This window comes from Pezoporus occidentalis, unplaced genomic scaffold, assembly GCF_034315485.1.
Source record: "Pezoporus occidentalis ecotype Australia unplaced genomic scaffold, CSIRO_AGI_Poc_V1 ctg70, whole genome shotgun sequence".
Taxonomy (NCBI): domain Eukaryota; kingdom Metazoa; phylum Chordata; class Aves; order Psittaciformes; family Psittacidae; genus Pezoporus; species Pezoporus occidentalis.
In genome coordinates, this window is record NW_026916053.1 from 145,245 (window position 1) to 167,127 (window position 21,883).

Here is a 21,883-nt window from a genome sequence, read left to right on the forward strand (position 1 = left end):
GGCAGGGAGCTCTGAGCTGCTGTCCTTTAAGATCTTGGGCAACAATAACCCCACGTGATTGAAGAATTTCAGCTTGGAGGATGTGTTAGGAGTTGAAAGGGCTGATGGGCTCTCCAGCAGATGAGCCAGGCTGATGTGTAGCAGGGATTGTGGCAGTGCTCCTTCCCTGGCTGCTGAAACGGCTGGTTTCCCAAGGCCTGGCAATGTATGGAAAAGAAACCACAGCAGGGGCAGTCTTGGGGTATTGCTATGGAGGGATCTCGCCATAGATGCGATCTCCACAGTGGAAATCATACTTGCTGCAAAGCAGCCTTTATACATCCAGGGCAGAAGGGATTGCATGATGCTTTATTTTCACTAGCACATACTGACCACAGTATTGCAGTCTGTTCTAGCTCCGGCAAGGAGCTGAAACACCCAGTGTTGTGTTAGACGAGAGCCTGTGGTTTCTGGTGGTAGATGTTGCCCTGCTGATAAGCATTTACATAGGTTTTAGCAGGGTAAATGCCTTAGTACAGACTGACAGCCTGCCTTGCACCTCCGTGGGGTGGTTTGTCCCCACTAGTGTGCCCTGCTGAGGCTGGAGACATGAAGCAGCCAGCGGCTTGGCACAGACAAGCCCACCACGGGGTTGAAAACGTCTGCCTTGGGTTTTGCTGTTCCAATGGCAGGAAGCGGGTCCCCTGGGGTGCGTGCATCATGGGCAAACCAGGCAGGGATGGGACTTTCCCCATGGTATTTTCATTTATTCTTTGGAGGGAAAGAAGATGTAAATAGGAGCTGGACCGTGCTTTAGCCATAAATGGCAGTGGAAGATGTGCCGTGGGTCTTGCTGGAGTGAGCAAGGAACAAATGCTGTAACCACGAGTCCTGTGCCTGCACGGAAGCATGACAACTGAGAGGACTTGTGGTTTCGTGCGTGTTAGCTGGGATGGGTCCAGCCTGGTGTGAAGGCAAACCACTGACCAGAAACAGCATCTCAGACCCTGCTTTGAAGCAGCTCAGTTGCAGCAAACAGGAGGCTGTACATGTGATAACCCGTTTTGTTCAGCCACGCTGAACTTGTAAAAAGTGCTTGAAAAATCAGGTCTTTGTCTCTGTTTTTTTTTGGGGAATATCCTAAACAGCAGTCCCATTATCTTTTCCTCCATCAGAGTGAGGGTCTTTAAGCTTTAGACAGTGCAGTTGGTGCTGTGTGAACTGAGTCAGTAAATCCCTGCCTGTTTACTTGGTTTTATCTTGACAATTTTATACTCTCCAGTGGGTATAGTTAATCTCCTAGTTTGGAGCACTAACAAATTGGTGATTTCAAAATCTGTTTAAGTGGTGTGTGATGTATATAGAATTTAAAATCCATCCAACCTGCCTTTTATTATCTGCTGTGGTCTGGCTGTATTCTAGATTCCTTCAACTGGCGAAGGACAGCCCTGATGAAAACTCCCTATTGAATGCATTTCCTGGACAGTTCCACCCCACATCCCCTTTTCCTGCACATCCTAATGCTTGTTTGATGAGTAGGATGCCCAGGCTGGTGGTGGGGGCTGCCTGCAGTGGAGGATTTCCTTTCCCATGACCCAGGAGGCAAGGAGTTGTCCCAAGCAGCCCACATCCTTCCCTGCCCTCCTGCATCAGGGGCATCGCTGGGGAGTATTTGCTTCTTCGTCTCCCTTGCTGGGTGTTCACTTAATTCTTATTGATTTATATTTTAACCAAAGCTCTCCATTTCCTCATCCTGATCCCACATGAGCATCGGGCTTAGGCATCAGGATTCCTGCTGCTGTGAGACTGTGTCCAGGAAGCAGGAATTCCCACCACTTTGTCTCCTAATGAACCTAGGGAACAAACGCAGGACTGTAAATGTTTGCTGTCGGTATCCAGCAGCAGCCTGGCAGTGCTGCCAGCCTGAGAGGTTAGCAACCATTTCACTCCGCCTGCTGAAGAGCCTTTTATTGTGCATTTAACTGTGCAGTGCCCACAAGTGCCCAGTGAGTGCTGTGCTTTTATGCTCTGTGTGTGGAGAAATCTGCTGGCAGCTGATGCTCTTTTTCTCCTTTGGAAGCGTTTGCACTGACCCTGGCAAAGGGAGGCGAGATGGGAAGGGCAGGCTGTAGATGGGGAGAGCTGCCCATCACTGCAGAGGAGGAGGGGTGGAAAATAAACAGGAGATGCAGTCATGTGCAGTTGCATCTCCTGAACTGCAGTTAATGTAGGAGAGTCCGAATCCCTCTAGGAAGGGCAATATTTAACTTGGGCAAATGCTTGTTATGCTCTATGCTCCAGCCTGCACGTGTCACTACGCCCTTCTTTCCAAAGAGGAGTTGCAGCAGAGGCCAGGAGTCAAGCTGCTCTTGGGCTTTGCAAAGCCCTGTGTGATCTTAAGCCATCCTTGATATTCCTGCTTTGGTGCATGGGTAAACTGTGTCCTTCTGGTTTCCCCACTGCAGCATCACCTGCACGGTGCGGGGTAACACTCGTGTCAGCGCTGGGCTGCTCGCTGACCCATTGGGTATGACTGGCTGCTGCTGGGGCACAGAGTTCCTTCCATGGGTGCTTTGGTGCTGCAAACACTCCATGAACTCCCTTGGCCTTCTGAGTTTTCCCATGTATACAGAGCACATCGTGTTCCTCTTGATAGGTATCTTAAAATTGTTCCTCAAAGTGAGTTGCACAAATGCCTCAGCTCAACCAGCTGTGGGATTGCAACTAAAAGTTGCTGTCTTCAATGTTCCTGAATTTTTAATGTTCACTATTAGGTTAATATGAATTTGCTTCCCCCTTTGGGGTCATTTTTCCCTAAGACGGTTCAGATACAAGTTCCCTGTATTCAAGCTTTGGAAGATGGGAGACTGCAGTGATGCTCAGCCACATTTTCTTCATGCACGTGCAGGCTGTGAACGTGCCAGTTTTGGTGATGGGTGGTTTGTCATTTCCAGCTCAGTGCTGCTGCACTATTAATTGTTAGATCACTTAACGTACCCAGTTATTCCTTCCTGTGCTATTTGGAGGTGAAGAGCTAAGTAACATTGGTGGCATTAATATGAAATTCCCTAAAACTGATAGGAACTTGTTATTTAATTCTTCAGGCACCCTCTGTCTGGGGTGTGTGGTGCCACTTGAAGGCTAATAGCGACAGAGGTCTCGTGGCGTATTACCTATGGGATGCTGCTAAATTTCCTGGTTAGGTTGTTTGCAAGTTAAGACAATCCTAACAGTCTATCTGTTCCTTGGAGGTTTAGTTTGGTTAAACCTCTTTGTATTGCTAATGGAGCTGAACTGATGCTGGGGATCTGCTGGTGGAGCTTAACAAAAGGTTTAACTAGGCATGGCTTTGCTGGTTTTGCTGTCTCTGGGCCCCACCAGAGGTGTTTGCATGGGGCACTGGGGGTGACCTGAGCACCCATCCCTGCTGCCTGTGGGACCTTCATCCCATCAGGGTATCTGTCACATTTCCCATGCATAGGCATCCTCTAAGCTCTGCTGGGTGCTTCGTGTCTGCTCCGAGCATCTGGCAAAGCGGTTTGCACAGCAGCAGTTTCCCTGGTTGTACATTGATTTATGACTCTGTTGGTTGAGATGTGTGCTCCCGGGGCTGGGATGGGGGCTGGTGGGGCTGCCTGTGCTGGGATGAGGTCCAGATACTCCAGAACCCCAGTGCTGGCAGAAGGCTGCACGTTGCAGTGGGCCCACAGTGAGTTCACAGAGGGCCCCTGATGGACTAATGAACTGGGGAAAAACTGCTGAATGGGACAGAAAACCCTAAATCTCAAAGCAGAGGAAGACCTGCTTCTTCCTCAGGAAAGCCTGGCTGCTGTGCTGGGTGCTGATACTGCTGCAGGCGTGCAGACCTGCTGTGAACCTCCTGCCCCTCTTCCTGACTCCGGCGGCTGTCTCTGCTGGCTCGGGGCCTCGGGTACCGCACCATCCCCTGTGCCGGAGGGTGCTGGAGGAAGGTCTTTTCCGCAGGCAAAAGAAGCGTGTTGGGGTCAGGAGCGAGACGTGTCAGGTCTGTCTCCTTCCTGTGTTGGTAGCTGGCATGGATCACAGTCAGACCTCTTCTGAATCAACTCCCAAGCTGCAAATTACCCTGCTGCCTCTTCTAGTACATATCATCATGGTGAAATTAATTTTCCATGGGAGAGTCAGCTGTTTCTTGATTAGAAGTGCTCCAAAAATACCAACAGAGAAATGATTACAGGAAGACTTCAGCACTCATTTATGTAATTGGACTTTACCTCCCTGGTTGAAGTTGTTGCATCCATTCCTGGCTTGGATAAGCACTTGGCCTCCCTGGTACTTGTGAGCAGGGAAGTTGGGGTGCAGCATCCCGCAGGTTGCACTGCCCCTGGGGTTCAGCCACGTGCCTCTGCTCCAGCTGGTGGCAAGCTGTAGGTGCAATGTCATGGTTTCCATGTGTTTAAATCCCAGCAGCGTTGTCTTATCCTGTAATGAACTAACAAGAATAAGCTTAATGCAGTCATTTGGGTAAATTGATTCTTCAGTTCTGCTTGTTTTCTCTGTGGGTTGTGAGGGTCAGTGCTGGAAGTCAGTAGGAAAAGGGGCATCTTCCCTCGCTAGTGTGATCCCCACCCCCATCTCCCCTAACAGCAGCTAAAATCCCTCTCCTGTCCTTGCCCTGCTGGTCAGCCAGGCTGTTATCACAACGTGTATGTGGTCTGAAGTGCTCTGTGCTCAAATGGAATAAAGGCAGAAGGCCAGTGTAATTTCTGAGATCATCCTGTGTGATTAGATTAGCAGTATCTTGCAGCACAGAGAATTGCTTTCTGGCTGCACTCTGGCTCAGGCTGAGCACATTGCCAGTGCATGTGTACGTGTTTCTTCCCTGACAGAGGCCGTGGTGGGGATTCTCAGCATCTCCTTCCTGTGCTGCTGGTGGCTCTGGGACTATGGCTATGGGAAACGCTGCCTTTTGGGTACAGGTGCCTTAGGCTCTGTAGGGTCAGCCTTAATAAATGTTAAACATGGCAGATTTGCTCATCAAAAGCAAAGTAAACCGAGGAGTGAGGTTTGAATTCAGTACAGTGATTCCCAGATGTTGGTCCAGACCCAGCCTTGCACATGGTGGCCCCATGGAGCTAAATCAAGCACTGTGTAGCTATGGGGAGTGAAATGTTTTCAATAATGTGTTTTTAAGTCTGATTTTCTAACCCAAATGAATTGTGTGTGCTGGATAAGCATGGGCTTTGTGAAGCTTATCTCATGGTGGCAGGCGGTTCTGGGGGCAGAAGGGGCTCGGGTCGGTGTGGTCGTGTGGGGTTCTTGATGCTGTGTGTGTGTGGCGTGTTGATGGCACATCTCATCCGTGGCCAGGTATCTCCTTCATCGTCTGAGTAAAGGGGTTAATATGTGAGAAGGCAACTGCTGCCTTAAACAAAGCTGGTGTTGTTTGTGCTGGCGCTCCCCTGGGATGGTGGCTGCTGTGACAGTCTGTTCAGGATTCCCACTGCTGCTCCGTGCGAGTCCGACCCAGCAAGCCGTGTCATGTGGCTGTGGCGAGGCCCTGCTCCGTCTGCCCGCCGAGGAGCAGGAACAAATGGTGCTTTCACTGTGCCCGAGAAACCTCCCTCTTCCTTAAATGAGGCAGGGATTGGATGCTGATTTGTGCCTCCTGTCCTTTCATGCTTCACCAAACCTGGTTCTGCTTTACCCAGCGAGTAGAAGGCATAATGAAGTAGAAAGCTAGATCACTTGTTCAGCATCAGTGAATTATGCCTCCGTGCAAGCTGGAAAGTGCAAGCTTGCTGCTCCCTCTTCCCTTATCAATAACCTGGTCCTGATAAACATCTCGTCTTGAGTGTCTTCAGCCACCCTTTGCTCTGTGCAAAGAGGAGCTCTTGATTAGTCTTTTGGAGTTTGGAAAGGGAGCTGGGCAGCTCACTGCTTGCTGATGGCTGAGGTGAAGCTGTGTGGTGCTGCTCTCCCTTATGAATTCATGCACTGCTGTGCTTGCTTGGCTTTGGAGGATGCTGTTCTATTGCTGGATGTGTTGGTTTGTGCTACTTCCTGCTAGAGCCTTGCAATGCTTCTGCCTGTAGCTTGGGGTGGATGCTGCCATTTGTGCAAGATGCTATAGACATGTCCTTAGGAGCCATATGCCCAAGCCATCAACCCATAATGTGTTGCCTTCACAACTGAGGCAGAGCTGTGACCTGGGCTGATGAGCTGGAGAAGAAGCTGCCCCACAAATGTCTTGTGGTCATCTGGGAGACCTGCTCTCTGCCTGGCCTGTATGGTCAGGTCAGGCTGGAGCTGCCCTGTGTATCCTGCCCTAGACCCCACGGCCATGCCAGCCCAATTGCATTGCTCACTTACACTAACCCTAAATAGCCCATTTCCGCAAACCTTTCTTTTCCCCACAGGAACTCCCACTTCCATAAGTCCTGGTTGGCAGCTGCCTAAACTGGGGCTGCGTCAGGAAGGGATGCTGGGGCTGGAGATGGTGTTGGGTGATGATGCGGTTTCATGCCGACCTCCAAGCAGGAGTTGAGTCCAAGTGCAAGCTTCTGCAGGCTCTAGGGCTGGGTATAAGGCTTTGTGTGTGGAATTCCAGCTACACTCATTTCTGGCCTGTAGTGCCGCATCAAATGCCAGCTTCTCCTTGAGCCTTTTGCCCTGGGGATCTGCTAAAGCAAATTCCCAGCCTTTCCAAGCAGGAGCAGCCCTTTCTGCCTCTCACTGTCATTGCAACTCCAGGATCTTGCCAGGAAACTGCAGCAGAGCACACATTCATCTTGTTGCTGTCACTAACCAGCCCGGCGGTTGCAGAACTGGCCCCCAAAGCAGTGGGTGAACAAAGAGGGTTTGGGTGCAGCTTTGCCTGAGGCAGCCCTGCTCGTTGCCAGTGTAACCACCGGCTTAAGGTGCTATCACTGGCTCTACCACGAAGGGTACACGTATAAGGAGGGGCTTTGAATGGCATTTAACATCTCATTGCAAGCCGTTTAGTTGCCAAGCAGTACATGCAGCCGACCCCCTTCTTGCTGAAAATGTGGTGATTCCCCATGGATAGGCTGGGCACAGGACCCGGGCATGGTGTGCGAGCTCTGGGCACGGCGTGGGGCTCCATCGCCTCTTCAAATATTTGCTTAGCTGTGTGGAAACAAAACACAGTTGGGATTGGGAAATGCGTGTGGGCAGCCCTTCTGGAGCCCGGCTCGCGCTGTGGGTGTAGAAGGGGAAAGCAGGGCAAGGACACCAGGACATCAGCGTATGTACCGGTGGGTGGTGTTTGGGGTGACCCTTGCTTTCCAGTGGTGGTGCCACCTCCCAGGTGTCCTATCTAATCTGTGCTCCCGGTGACTCTGGCAATGACTGCACCCTCCTGGCGCTGGCAGCCGCTGGTTCCGGGCTATTGCATCTTGTGGTATGCCTGCTGTAGAAATGACCTGTTACGGATGTTTCCTGGTGACATTTCATCAGTTGCTGCCCTCCTCTGTGATGGGTCCCTGTTGTTTCCTTGGCCTGGTGCCCTCTTCATCCCTCCTGGGGTGTCTTTTGACCTGTTTTTGTAATTACTAGTGCAGAATTTGCCTTCTAGATCTCCCCTCCTCCCTATTTTCAAATCATTCCCCCCCGCCCCTTCATTCTTAAGCCTAAAAGATGTCAGTGCAGGGGTGCTGTGGCTGTCCTCCTGTCCCTATGGGTGGCAGTCCTACCATCCCTGTGGGTGCTGCTGGTGACTCAGGGCTGTGCTTGCTGCTGTTTGCTTTGGGGCCCGTCCCTGCCAGTGCCGGGTGTCAGCTTAAACTGAAACCTAAGCAGGCTCAGCCGGAGCAGTGCCAGGGCACGGGGTCAGCAGGAAAGGAGAGGGGAAGGAACCTGCCTGGGGGGCTGGTCCTGGGGAGCAGGGGGCTTGTGCTGCAAAACGCAGCCTGCTCTGGCACATACGGATTGCTGGTGTGCTCAGACTGGTACTGGGATGGGGTTTGTGGTACCTCTGCCAAGCAAGTGTCAGCCCTTGGTGCTGCAGTCTAGGAATGGATGCCCTTCTGCAGGCCTGCAGCTTAGGTTTTCTGTTATAATAATATTTCCTAATTAAATCTCCCTGGTTAGGAAGCAGAAGGTACAGTTGTTTAAGCTGCAGTGCTGCATTACAGTCTGCATCATCAGGTCTAGCTGGGTATGGTCCTGTTATTAACCAGCTGGGTTTCTAAATAGCCTTACACCTCCGCTTCCCAAGTCTGTGCTCTTCCTAGCTCCACCAGATAACCAAGGCATGTGTGACCTGGGGGTCCTCCAGGCAGGAGGAAGCTGAAACCAAGCAGGAGGCAGGGAATGGTTGCAGAAGACTCCTATTTCTCTTTCCTACAGAACCTGATGGTCATGGAAATGCTCCTTTTTTCTTTCCCCTGCAGTGAACACCTACCTCTTCATGATGCAAGCCCGAGGCATCATGATTCGTGAGAACATGCGAACAATAGGAGCTCAGGTGTACGAGCAGGTGGTCCGCAGTGCCTATGCCAAGAGGAACAGCAGCGTGAATGACTCAGGTATTCCTTGAGTAATTGTCATTTTGATCAAAGGTTCCATTTCCATTGGAAATCAGGTTGGCCTGAACCACTCTTGCTTGGAGGGATTAATTTGTGCTGGTAAATGCAGGGTGGGAACTTTGGCTTCCTTTTTATTTTTGATATGTATGAATAGATATTACAAATAACATAAATGCCTATTATGTATATAATTAATGTGTATATATGCTATGTATAAAGACTATATTAATAGAATAGAATTTCTTTATATTAATCGTAATTATTTTCTTTATATACATATAAAATTCAAATGCTTCTAACTTGGACAAGGGGTAAAAACCTTGAAAGGTCTCAAATGATGGACTGTTGAGCTGAAATTGCTTTCCAGCAGTTTCATTTGTTAGCTTCAACCAGTCTGAGGGTAAATACTTTCAAATTCAGTTTCATAGGTAAATAGTCACTTCCCAGGCACATGCATGTGCAGAGCTCTGGCTCTGTGCACATGGAGGAGCCTGTGCTCATACGCTTTGCTCTTCCCATGCAAGGATGAGCAGAGATGACTTGGCTGGAGATGTGCCACAAATAATACGTTAAACTTTGGGCAGAATGCAGGGAGTGGAGTTGCAGGCTCCCACTCCCAGGCTGTTCATCATCCGGAATACAAAGCTCATAACAGGGTTACAAATTTTGGTGTAAATATGGTACCGTGAAGCATAAATGCACATGGCTGCGTAAGCCGGGCTGAGGCATTGCCTTTGGGCTGGTGTGACACCGAGCATGCACCTCCCCTGCTGACATGTCACTGGTGCATCCTGCTGGTGCAGTTGGTATTGGGGAGCTCAGCTCCTCCACTGTGAGGGCTCCTCAGCAGGGGCTGATAGAGTTTTACAGAGCAGGATTATTTCCTAATTAATAGCAAAACACAAGCTGTGTCCTTGCTGCCCAGCATGCCGAGGAGCAGTGATGTGGCCGCCCGTTCAGCTGTACTCTGACCAGCGATGGGCACGGGAGGGGAATTATCAACTTGCACAAGAGATTGACACCCAGGGTCACCTCCTCCCCCTGCTGAAGCTGGCCAGGGCTGCCATTCTGAGCTATTTTGAAGGCTGGAAACATCGCGTAAAGCAGATGCAGGGTGAGGAAGTGGCTGAGCCCCTGAAGGGAGGAGGGTTGGACACTCCAGTGCTACTGCTTGTGGTGATGAGAGTCAAGAGCTGTTCTGCTGTGGTCCTGACCCTCAGGACTCTGAGACCTTCAAAAACCTGCCTGCAGCAGACAAGGAAGTTGTTACCATGTTAGTGTCAGCAATGCCAGTACTGCTGCAACTGAAAATAACTGGCTTTGCTTGAGCCTCATCTCCATCCCAGCTCTGGCATGGGCTGATGCCTATCCTGCCCCAAGAACTCCAGCTGCAAGGATGTTTTTGACATATACAGGCACTATGCACCATCCTTGGGTGACCTTCCCTGGCAGGCAGGTCAAAGCAGCAGGCACATGATGGATGTTGGTGACATCTGGAAGGCACATGGCACTGTGGCTGCAAGCATTATACTAACACCAGGATCAGTATCTTCCCTCCTTGACTCTGTTTTCAGGAGCCTTGGTGGGATCTGAGTGGTGGCACTGCTTGGTGTATGCATCCTTCCCCAGTGCAATGGCCAGGAGAGCAAACTCACATGGTATGGCTGCAAGGGGGGACCCAGCCAGAGGCATTGACTACCGCAGCAGCTGCCCCTGTCCTACCCTGTGGGCAGCACTGGGTGTTCATCCCTGCATTCCTTCCACTCTTCCAAGGAGAGGCATGCAGAGGAAGGACAGGGGTGCTGCAGCTGGGAGTGATCTGGCAAAGGTCACAAACCAGTTGGGCAGAAGACACTGCAGCCCCTCTCTAGCTGTCCCTGTTCCAGCTGCATGGGAGCCCTGGGAACTGGAGGCTGATGCTTTCTGAGCTGCAACCTTTCCCATACATCATGTGTGCTGTTCTTTGTGCATGTGTCCTCCTGGGACCTTAATTTCTGGCAGATTCCTTAAAAATGCAGTACCCCACTGTGAATGGCAAGGTGACCAAGCACAGGGCGCTTGTCCCCATCCATCTGCATTTATTCTTTGCCCTTAGCTTTTTTCCTCTCGTGTTAAAATGAGGAAGTAATTTATAACTTTTCCAGCATTTGCTAATAGATGCAGTAATAGGTTTCCTGTTCAGTGAGCCAAGAGGGATCCCTTCTGTGCTTTTGCAAGCAAAAAAGGCAGCCCTTGGTGCAAAAAGGGGGAGCTGAGCTTCACTGTACATTATCTGCTGGGCTAAGTATTGAGAGCGTGCTCTAGTGTTAGGGATTTAATGGGAATCTGGTGATTAAAATACAGAGCAGTATCAAGCATCCAAAACATTATCTATCATACTTGGAAAGCCCTTAGGTTCTGTTTACAAGTCCATCTTGAGTCTGAAATAGTTTGTGTACCACTTATTAGCATGAATAAGCAGTATTAATGATGTGATTACCAGCACAATAAAGCAAGCTGGAATATCAGGCCAGCAATGACTTGTCCCAGTTGATTTAAATGAAAGATTCTTGACCTTGCAGGTAAAGGCAGCCCTCCCTGCTTTGCTTTAAAGGATGAAATTGTCACTAGATTATTTTTTCTTGATATATCATTAATGTGGCTATTAAATGCAGCAGCCTTTCTGCTATGGAAAATATACTGTGCTTATGCAATGACTTAAATGTCTCTATCCTTACATATGACTTGGGTTCTTAGCTCTTAATCTTAGCAGATTCATTCACCTCATTACACTGTAATTCTGGGTTTATTTAATTGTTCTGGGGATGAAATATGTGAAACCTTTTCGCTATCAATATGTTGTTGAAACTAAGTGTGAGATGAATTGAAAGGTTTAGCTGCTGGGTAAAAGAAAAAAAAACTGAATTTCACACTTGGTTCAGTAAAATAACTGAATCTGGCTACCTTCTGTAAATCATAGAATGGTTTGGGTTGGAAAGGACCTTAAGATCATCCAGTTCCATCCTGACTGTTTACTGATGGGTCACTTGCAATCCTTGTGCCCAAGGCTTTGCAGAGCTACCTGGACAGCTCTCAGGGTATGATGGGGTGGACACTAGACCTTCTTTTGTCTCCATGTGCCTGAACACCAGCTGGTTTGTTCTATGCCCATGAGAAACCAGGGCTGCTCTTGCTTTGAATTAGCATGGTGACTGTCAGCCCCATGGCATGCTTCTGCAGCTAGCTGCTGCAGGAATGCCTGCGCATGTCAGGGGAGTTGGAAAGGACGAGAGCACGTTGTTCTGGTAGCTGCCTGTGATGGGACTGGGTGGCTCAGCTGTAAATGGCTGCTTTCCAGGACCTCTGCAGGGTGTAAGGTTGGTGCTGGTGCTGTGGATCTAAAGGCCAGCCCTCTGCTAAGCACCTGATGCTTGGAGAAAGCGGAGAGGCAGCATCTTTCTGTAGCAGCTGGTGCAGGGAACTTAACTCTAGTGCCTAAAATGAAGTCGTGCTTGACTAGGATGCGTTATGCAAAGCTGCAACTTAACCATGAACTTCTGCTTTCTACAGTAATGTAAAAACCTCCTGAAGACATTTACAGGTGTAAGAGGCTGGAAGGGTTTTGCCCAGGAGGAAAAAGGATGCAGAGAAATGGTGGTACTGGAGAAATAAGGAAGTATGCTGTGCTGGGCTCCTCTGCTCTTGCACAATACAAGCTGGAGGAGAGGCTGTGTGTAACATGATCGTTTTCATTGATCTTTTGAGGAGGATGGAAGGCAGGATTTCCCTGTGCAGGCTGCTGCACTGACACTCCTGACTGGCACTGAGACCTGGAAAAGACCCACTGGAGGAGCATGCTCCCTTTCACTGTGCTGTGGTCCTTCAGGGACAAGGTGCCAAGTAGCTTTTCCTTCCAAGTGCCATGTGCTCCTTTGCTTTGAGCTGTTTGTGATACCTAAAGGTGACATTGAAAGTTCTTCCTTAGGTCAGAAAATGTGAAGCCTGAATTGTAGGTCCAGATAGAGCTCATGCTGCACAGGGACACCCCATGCTGCTGGGGACATCCTCAGCCATGGATGCATTTACAGGCTGCTCACACAAGGAGGTGGCTGGAAATAACAAAGACCTGCAGATCAAAAGTAAACTTGTTTTAAATCTTCCCTTTTTTGTTCCCCATCCCCCAGATTATCCTCTTGACCTGAACCACAATGACACCTTTCTGCAAGCCACAACGTTTCTTCCTGAAGACTTTACCTACTTCCCCAACCACACCTGTCCTGAGAGGCTCCCTTCTATGAGTGAGTAGCATCCCAGTGGCCTTGTACCCCTTTCCTGCTCCCCATGGCCTCAGAGGGCACATTGTGGCATTCCCCAGCTCACCAGCATTGCACCTTTCCCTGCCAGCTCCTGGAGATGAATGAGAGTGCTGTTTGGAGCCTGGTCTCCTCCTGGAAACTCATTGTTTACCCACTCACACTAATCCCTGCTCTGTTGGAGGCAGGTCTCGATGCCGAAGCAGGAGCCCGTTGATTGGCAAACACTGTGAGCTGGTGCAGAGGCTCGCCAGACCTTTTCAAGGGGCAGTGGTGCCCCCTCGGCAGCGCTGCTGGTTCCAGTTCTGAGCTGTCCTGGTACAGCTGAGGAGGGGCTGGTGCAGGACACGGGGCTGGATCCACCCCAGAGGGAACTGCAGCTGGGAGAAATGCTTCCACCAAAGCAAAATTGCAGTGGAAAATTGGGCTCCCTGCTCAGGTGTGGGGGTTTGTGTGTGCTGGAAAACTGTATGGAGGTGTAGAAGGGTGCCCTGGCCAGTGCGGGTCTCTGATGGAAGAACTGCATCCAACAGCAGTCGCAAAGCTGAGCAGAGCCCATCTGCTGAGGAGATGAAGGTGTTGCAAGTCATGCCAGCAGCATTTCCTATTCATTTTTGTTGGTGCTTGGGAAAAGAAGAGGCTGTCTGCATTCAGTGGTGGGGCTAGAGGGCAGGGATGCAGCAATGTTCTGTCCCAAGCAGGCACAAGCTGCCTCAGGACCACAGCAGTTCCTGACCCCCTCTTCTGCTTCTCCCCGCTGTGTTGCAGAGGGCCCCATTGATGTAAATATGAGCGAGATCACGATGGAGGATATCCACCAGTTCTTCTCAAAAGACCCTTCCATCAAGCTGGGAGGCCACTGGAAGCCGAGTGACTGCCTGCCTCGCTGGAAGGTAATGGGGAGCTGGGCAGTCCCATGTCACTATTGAGCACAGGGGAACAGAGAGTCCTGGGTGGGGGTGGAAAGACATTACTGGGAACATCTCTGATGTACTGCAGCTTCAGAGTAATGAATATAAGGATCTCTGAAGTGTGGAGCTGCAGTGCCTAGGGAGGAAACACTGAATTCAAGGGCTGCTTTAGTGATGCATGAGTCAGCTCCGAGTTTCTGCATGGACTATGAAGGAGCCAGGCAACAAGCTCCTCCCTGCTTCCCTGCTGCTGGCCCTCCCATTGCCCCTGCTGCCCTATCCTGGGTGGGATTTGACCCAGAGAGGTAAGGTGGCAGTGTGGGAGACTCCTGACCCCGGAGGAAGGTGGCTCAGGGCAGCGTGGTAGCAGGTCTTGGCATGGGCAGAAGCAATGGAGGTGGGGAGCTGTGTGTCTCCCTTCCACTCAAGGTTGCATTGAATTTCCCCAAAGCAATAGCTTCCCCCAAAGTGACTAGGAAATCCATGTTGTGGAGGTTGGAAGGGTTTCATGCTGCTCAGCCCTACATGGCAGAGCTGAGACACCATGGTTAGTGCTGCTCCTGTAACACCACACCAGCCAGTCCCGAGGGTTGCTCGGCAGCAGGAGTAGCTGGTTCGGTGCAGTAAGAGCCGTGTCCTCTCCCTGTCAGGTGGCGATCCTGATCCCATTCCGCAATCGATACGAGCATCTTCCTGTCCTCTTCAGGCACCTTATTCCCATGCTGCAGCGGCAACGTTTACAGTTCGCCTTTTACGTCGTGGAACAAGTGAGTGAGCCCTGGGGGGCTGGAGCAGCAGCCGCTGGGGCACGGATGTGCTGCGCTAAAGATGTGCCTGCCAAAGCTGCAGGCGTAGCTCTGCGCTGTGTGCCAAGGAGGTTACCTGCCAGATCACATCATTTGACCCTTGGCAGGTTCAGGGTTCATGTTGCCGTGTGGAAGTTGTCCCATTCTGCATAAAAGTGGCACAGCTGAGAGGTGTGACCCAAAATGACTGGTTTTACCTAAAAAGTTACGTAAAAAATTGATAATTTTGTTTTGTTTTGGTTTTTTTTGTTAATCCTGTATTGGAGCAGGTGTTTTTTAAAAAGGCAACTGTGATCCAGGTGTTTGCAGTTTAAATAGTGTGCTATTTTTGTATATCTGAAGTAGTGCTGCGGAGCATCCCATAGGCACAGAAATGGCTTGACCAGAGTTAGGCAATTCTTGTCTGGCCAGTTTCTAGATGACCTTCATGAATGTAAAACATAAGGCAGTCATTTGATGTGTATGTGAACCTGTCACTTCTGCTGTCTGGCTTCATCCACCCAGTAGATGTTTCTCCATATCTAGCTCATCTTAAAAAGACGGATCAAAAATGGGTTGTTTTGTTTAAGCGTCTATATAATAGGACTTTAGCATCTTTATTTTTGCTCCTGCAAAATTGAACACTTAAGTCCTGGTTGGTCTTGCCAGTCTGTCCCAATACATCAATTTGCTTTTGTGGCACCAGTGTGGGAGCTGGTTGCCCTCTGCAGCTTTCTAGACAAGGCTGAGAATGCAGATGCAGAGCACGAACTGCACGGGACTTCTCTTGAGAAGGAACTTTCTCCCTCCTAGGCTGGAAACCAACCCTTTAACCGTGCCATGCTCTTCAACGTTGGCTTTCGGGAAGCAATGAAGGACTTGGACTGGGACTGTCTCATCTTTCACGATGTGGACCACATACCAGAAAATGACCGTAACTATTATGGGTGCGGACAGATGCCGAGGCACTTTGCAGCCAAGCTGGATAAGTACATGTATCTGTAAGCACTGTTCTTCCTCCCCACTACCATAACAGCTAAGGGGCCAGTGTTAGATTCTGGTTCTTTAAAGGGAAAGACTAATCTCTGTTTGCTTCTGGGGCTTTGTGTGAAGTGAGCATGAGAGGGCAATAGAAGAAAGCATCCTCACAGCTCAGGCTTCCCCCGTTGCAGGCGGGAGAGCTGCAGCCCTGGTGGGCTTTGCCCTAACCCCTTCTTTCCTACTTAGGCTTCCTTACAACGAGTTCTTCGGTGGGGTGAGCGGCCTGACTGTTGAGCAGTTTCAGAAGATCAACGGTTTCCCTAATGCCTTCTGGGGCTGGGGCGGTGAAGATGATGACCTCTGGAACAGGTATGGGAGCTCATCCCTGAGCTCTGCTTCTGAGGGTGGTTCTGTGAGCCAGCCCAGCTGCAGTGTCTCGGGGGGAGCAGGGGCTGCTCCAGGCAGTACATGGGAAGCAAACAGAGAAGTGCTGGTTGGGAAATTACTGTCTCTGTCTGCAGTATCCCACACTGCTGAGCTCAGGCTGATCTTTGTTGAGCTGAAGCTTGGAGGTGCCAAGCGTGACTTGCCCAGGGCCCAGGCTGGAATGGGGAGGTTTGCATAAGGATAAGCTTATCTGCTGGGTGGAAAGGCAAAGCTGCTGTTGGAGCCCCGTGCGCATGAACTGTGCAGCCCTGGCAAGTGCTGATGACACAGCAAGTGCAATGACTGATTCCTATGTTCTGTTTATTCCTCCCCTTTCTAACGCAGAGTGCAGTACGCAGGCTACTCGGTGACTCGACCAGAAGGAGACACAGGGAAATACAAATCAATTCCCCACCATCATCGAGGAGAAGTGCAGTTCCTAGGAAGGCAAGTACATTATTTTTAAGAATCCCAAAGCTCTTTGCAAAGAATCTGTACCGTGTACAAGGCAGCTGTTTGAGGGCAGTAACAGCCTTAACTCACGAGGGAAACTTAACTGCAGGGAGATGGAGGCTGAGTGCTGCCTGGATTCCTCCATCCCTCTGTTTCATACCCTGTATCCCTCTGATGAGAGGTCCTTGAATCCCTGGAAGTTTTCAAGGTCAGGTTTGTTAGGACTTGGAGCAACCTGCTCTAGTGGAAGGTGTCCCTGCTTGTGGCAGGATGAGCTTTAAGGTCCCTTCCAACCCAAACCATTCTATAATGATGGTGTATGCAAGCAGGGAGATGGCAGCAGCTCCGACACACTTCCACTGCAGTGCTGAGATGGAGCAACTCATCCCTCTCCATTCTTCTGTTCCTGCCTGTTGGCCCCAAATCAGGGTGGGTGTACAGGGCCCCTGAATTCAGGCTTTGCTCTTTTGCAAGACTCTGGACATCCATCAGGAGCAGTGGCTGTCCCCTGTGCCTAAGGAGCACAAGTACTGTGTGCTTTTAGTCTTTTCTCTCAAAAAGCTACGTTCTCTTTAGAGCTTTCCAGAGGGCCCTGACCCCTTTGTTCACGTGGTTGTTTGGAGGGTGCAGAGGTTGGTTGCATGACTGGGAACCTTGGTAGAATTTGAGTCTTTTGAAAACTCATCAGCAGAGAAATACCTTTTTTACAATCAGCTGCAGGAATTGACTCTCGTGTGATGAGCTGTTGGACAGTGCAAGCTCTGTTCTGCAGAGGGGCTCCTGGCTGCTGCTGGCAGAAGAGGCAGCAGGGAGGGTTTATGTTGCAGATACCATTTGAGCTATCTGCTGGTCTCTTCTTACAGAAGACTCGTTTCAGGGAGTTTCCATTTGAGGTTATGTCATCTTTAGCCCTAGTTTTCATTTCTGTCAGAGTGCAAGCAGAATAAGAGACACTTCTCTCATTTCACTCTTGAAACAGAAGTTGGTTTTGGCTTAAAAAGCTGTATATGTGGTCAAACCCTTGAGGTGTGGAAGGCTGGCAGTGCAGTGGATTGAGCACTTGTTCCTGATGCTTCCCCGGTCTCCTCCTGACCCTGGGCAGGAGCTCTAGTCCTATGTCAGCAGGATTTGTGGGTCAGTGCTGCAGGAGGGAGGGATCTGCAGTGAAGATGAGCAAGGCAATGGTTCTCCCCGGTGAGGCTGATACCTGTGCCACTGGGTGCTTCTGCCTCCACTGCTGTCTCTGGAGCCTGACACCCAGCCTAGGCAAGGTTTGGCAATAGATAATCCTCTGAGTTGTGCCTCGTGAAATCTTTGCTCCCCTCTGCTCTGCCCTTAGCAATGGACAAGTGCTAGCTGCTGCCATCTGGAAGTCTGCTGCTTCTCCCACTCAAGCAGGGAGACCCAAAACTCATCCATGGAGAAAAGTGTTCACCAAGACACCAAGTGTCCTGCTTGTGTTCTGATGCTGTGACTTCTTTGAAACTGGCTTTGGCACTTCCCTCTTTGCTGTTAGCCAGCATCTTCCTTTTCCTCCTGGCATATCCCTTCCCTATCTCAGCTCAGTTCCCACTTGCCCTGGTGCTGCCTATGTTTGTGCTTATTTTAGTTTGTTTCCCCCCCACCCTTAGCCCTTACATCTCATCATGCTGCCCCTAAATTTGGTTGAGGCTGTTCTTGTGTACCAGCTGCAGTTTCCTTCCCCAAATCATCATTATTCTAGTTTTACTTCCTCGTCCCCTATCACCTGACTAAAACCATTTAGTTTTGCTCTTGTTTGTGATCCAGTTGCTAAAAAATGGAAAGGTCCACATCACCCCTCATCTGCTTTGTGGTGAGGGTTCAACAGGACCCCCTGAGCTCACCCCCCTTCTAGGAATGGGACCCACACGCCTTGGGCTGGAGTTAGAGGTTGTTTTTACAGCTGGATGCTGGCGGGACAGAGCATTTTGCTCTTCATCAAGTGATGGACTGTAATTTTCTAAACTTTGGGGCATTTAATATAGATACTCAATGTAGAAAATGTGACATTTATCTTTATTAAGGGCTCTGAAATCTGTTGTTTTGTAGCTGCTGTTGGGACTGACTGTTAAAGGGTGTTTTAGTAGCATTGGAAGGACCTCGCAGGCCTGTGGGATATGTGGAAGTGACTGTGGACTCTGGTTCTCATTGCATAGGTATGCCTTGCTGAGGAAGTCAAAAGAAAGACAAGCCCTGGACGGCCTCAATAACTTGAACTACTTTCCAAACGTCACGTATGACGCCTTGTATAAGAACATCACTGTTAACCTGACACCGGAGCTGGCTCTGGTGACCGAATATTGAGAGGAGAAAATAACTTTGCTCTGCCCTTCACCACGAAAGCACCACGCTAGACTTCCTTTTCCAAGGGTTATCGAGGACAAGCAACACTTTGTCTAATGAAGGATCACAGTATTTTGGAGAATAAGGCTGAAAGTGCACGCACAAATTGCCCTAGCTGTACCAATCCAGCCTGATCCTCATGCAGCAAGCTCAGCAGTCTCTTTCTTCCGCCATTTGCTTTCTGGGTTTCAGGACAACGGTTTGACCTGCTGCTCTTGTCTCCTCCACATTCCTCCTCCAGCAATCTCTGGCACTGGGACTCACCTCGGATGTGCTTTCTCCTCTGGGAAGCAGCTCAGCTGAGGGACTCCAGCTTCTCCATAGTGAACGTCGGGAGCGATTCAGTCAGCAGCTGCCCCAGTGGGAGATCAAATGACTTCTGATATCATTCTTCTATGTCTGTGGGGTTTTTTAAATGACCTGCTTGAAGTATATACAACAGAATCGCTTCTTAAAGAAGTGTAAGTGTAAATATGCTGTGTAAATTGCCCCTTTTAATTTTTCTCCTATGGCTCAAATCCAAGCTAGAGGTTTACATACGGTCACTCATTTTAGTCCTGATTTCTGCAAACACTTGTGTGTGCATCACTGTACTTGTACAAGGTGTTCCCTTTTAAGCCAGTGAGGCTGCTTGCATGACTAAATATGTGCATATGCAGAAATGTCTGTGGGACAGGGCCCTAAACTTTCCAGTGTAGCAGATGAGAAACACAGCCATGTCATCGCTCATTCCAGAAACCACGCGGGTGGCTTTTTCCAGGGGGAGTGAGGAAATGGGAATATTTATGGTAAACCTCCCCTTTCTGTCACTTCTGCAACATGATGTGCAAATGAATCCAAAAGCCATATGGGATAAAACCTCTTGCTCTCTACCCCATGGATGGCAAGTGTGAGCTTGGCAGACTACTCGAGCTCACATCCATGCTGCCACAGGAAGCGCAGCCCCTGTGCTGGCCGCTCCTGCCCATGTGCCATTCTTGGGATGGGGCACTGAGCCTTCCCCAGCCCAACAGCACCCTACTATTGCTCCTACAACATAATAGTACAGTTTTAGAAGTTGTTTTAGTCTGTATTTAGTGTGCAAGTCCAGCAGCACACCAAGGTGCTGTCAGAGCCAGGCAGTGCACTTGGTTATCGCTATCGGCACAGCAGCGCTGGCACAGGCGCAGCCCATGGGGCAGGTTGTCACAGGTTAGTGGGAGCAAGAGAAATGAAGGACACGTGCATCAAGCTAGTGAAAACATGAGGACCGGGAACCAGGGAGCTTGGTCTGATACCCATCCAAACTGGAGTGCCCCCTGCCTTCTCCCATCTACCATCCCCTCCTGTCCTGTGCTGCTGTGGGTAGCTGGGCTCCGGGCTCTCCTCCCCACTGACACTCAATCCAGTCCTTACACAGACCAACACAGTCACTTTTACTGGACCTCTCTGACTTAAAAGTAAATACATTGGGGGTTGCTTTTTAATTTGTGTTTATACATAAGAGCGGTGGGTACTTAACCTCCAAAGTACTTTAACTTTCTTTTAATTGCGTTGTTTGCCTTCAGTTTCCTTCTCATGGTTTACATTGTTTTCTCAGTTCCATGGACGTATGATCCCCATACGCATCTGTTGTGGGTGTGACTGCCCAGGGCATTCCTAACCTGTATCCAGAAGACATTAGTTTAGAAAACACGAGTTCTTGTGTAGATCCTTATCGGCCGGTATGAAAGGACAGCAAGCCTGCCCTTGAAAAGTGCTGATAAGTTTGTAACTTAGGTTTTAAAGTCTTTGAATTTACATGTGCTTTAAACTCATTTCCTGAGGGGATTCAACCTGGTTATTTGTAGGCAGAGGTGAGGATTTGCTTTTTATGGCACATATAGCAATAAAGACTTTTGCTTCTGAATCTCGATCTCTAATTCACATGGACCCTTTTCAGATGCTGAACCCGCATTGCTCTGCTCCTCTCTTCTTTCATCTTGAGACCTTGCTAGAAATCTGTCTGTTTAATGGTGCTTCAAACAAGGAATGTATTTCAACCAGTCCAAGTTCACTACCCCAGGAATCATGCATGTGTGTGTGAGTAGGTGTTTAAACTACCTTAGTCGGGATCCTCAGCCCTCGATGTGTACCTGACACCCATCGCACCTTGTGTTGAACAAAAAGCTGTTACCTCTGCTCAGAAATGCACTCTACGGTTGGCACGAAAGGGTCCATCCCCCCAGCAGCATCCCTCTTCATAGTTCCTTTGTTCTAATCACGTTGGATTCCCCCCCCTTTTATAAAACGTGGAATATCTGAAAATGTGCACTGTTAATCTTATCAGCTATGTCAAATACTGTATAGTAAACGTAACTGTTAAAAACATACTGTCAAGCGCATGTGCTGTTATGGTGTAAGAAATTCTCGCATTAAGGAGAACCTGTACATACTCTGGCAGCTGAAATCCAACAAGGCCACTCATTCACCCCTTCCATGTCCCCACCGTCGCTCAGCCCCGCTGCAGGGCAGGTCCTGTTCAATGCTGATTTCTCTCTTCTTTTTTCCTCTCAAATGAGCCATGTGGGCTTTATTTGCAGAACTATTTCTTGACAGTTAATAATTGTCTGTAAAGCTCTGCTCCTCTGAAGGAGGTGCCGTCAGAGCAACAGCCGCGCGCTTCGGGTCGCTCACCATCAGAAGTGGCTTTAAACTCTAAAGTAGCTTTTCCATCATCATGGCTTTCGAGCTTACCGTTCTGTTTGTAAGAGGTGCCAGGGGGACGTTTTTGCACTGAAGACTAGTGTTTGAAAACACACACACACTTCTCAGCAAAGCAATCCTTTGTGTCATTGCATTTATTTACCCATGTGTTTGTACATTTTTGTATTTGTTAATTTATGAATGATTTTTTCAGTAAAAAATACATACTCGAGAACAAAGAGTGCACTGGTTGCTGTTCTTGTAGGAGGTTGGGGGGTGCTTTTTTGCCATAGGAGGTAAGTGCTGATTGGAATTTGAGTGGAGAAAGGTGAGCCCTGGTTAGAAATGTCTCATTAGGGCTGGCCAGAAGCAAACTGAGTGCAGGATGGGGTTGCTCCCTAAGCTCTTATTACCCTCTTATTACTCTTATTATTTTCCAAGCATCTGCTTCAGTGATGGAGGTGCTCGCTGCTTTGAGGGAGGTGTGTTTAGGAAGATAC

General features: G+C 49.4%; 1 protein-coding gene across 1 annotated transcript in view; it reads left to right on the forward strand.

Moving 5' to 3' along the window:
* B4GALT5 (beta-1,4-galactosyltransferase 5) overlaps window positions 1-21,622 on the forward strand; it is a 37,882-nt gene extending 16,260 nt beyond the window's left edge. Inside the window, exons 2-9 of the mRNA XM_062642359.1 lie at window positions 8,373-8,507; window positions 12,671-12,784; window positions 13,568-13,692; window positions 14,361-14,477; window positions 15,309-15,496; window positions 15,723-15,845; window positions 16,248-16,349; window positions 18,533-21,622. Coding sequence (XP_062498343.1) covers window positions 8,373-8,507; window positions 12,671-12,784; window positions 13,568-13,692; window positions 14,361-14,477; window positions 15,309-15,496; window positions 15,723-15,845; window positions 16,248-16,349; window positions 18,533-18,680 — 1,052 coding nt within the window. The 3' untranslated portion in view covers window positions 18,681-21,622. The remainder of the gene's footprint in view (window positions 1-8,372; window positions 8,508-12,670; window positions 12,785-13,567; window positions 13,693-14,360; window positions 14,478-15,308; window positions 15,497-15,722; window positions 15,846-16,247; window positions 16,350-18,532) is intronic.
* The last annotated feature ends 261 nt before the right edge of the window (window positions 21,623-21,883 follow it).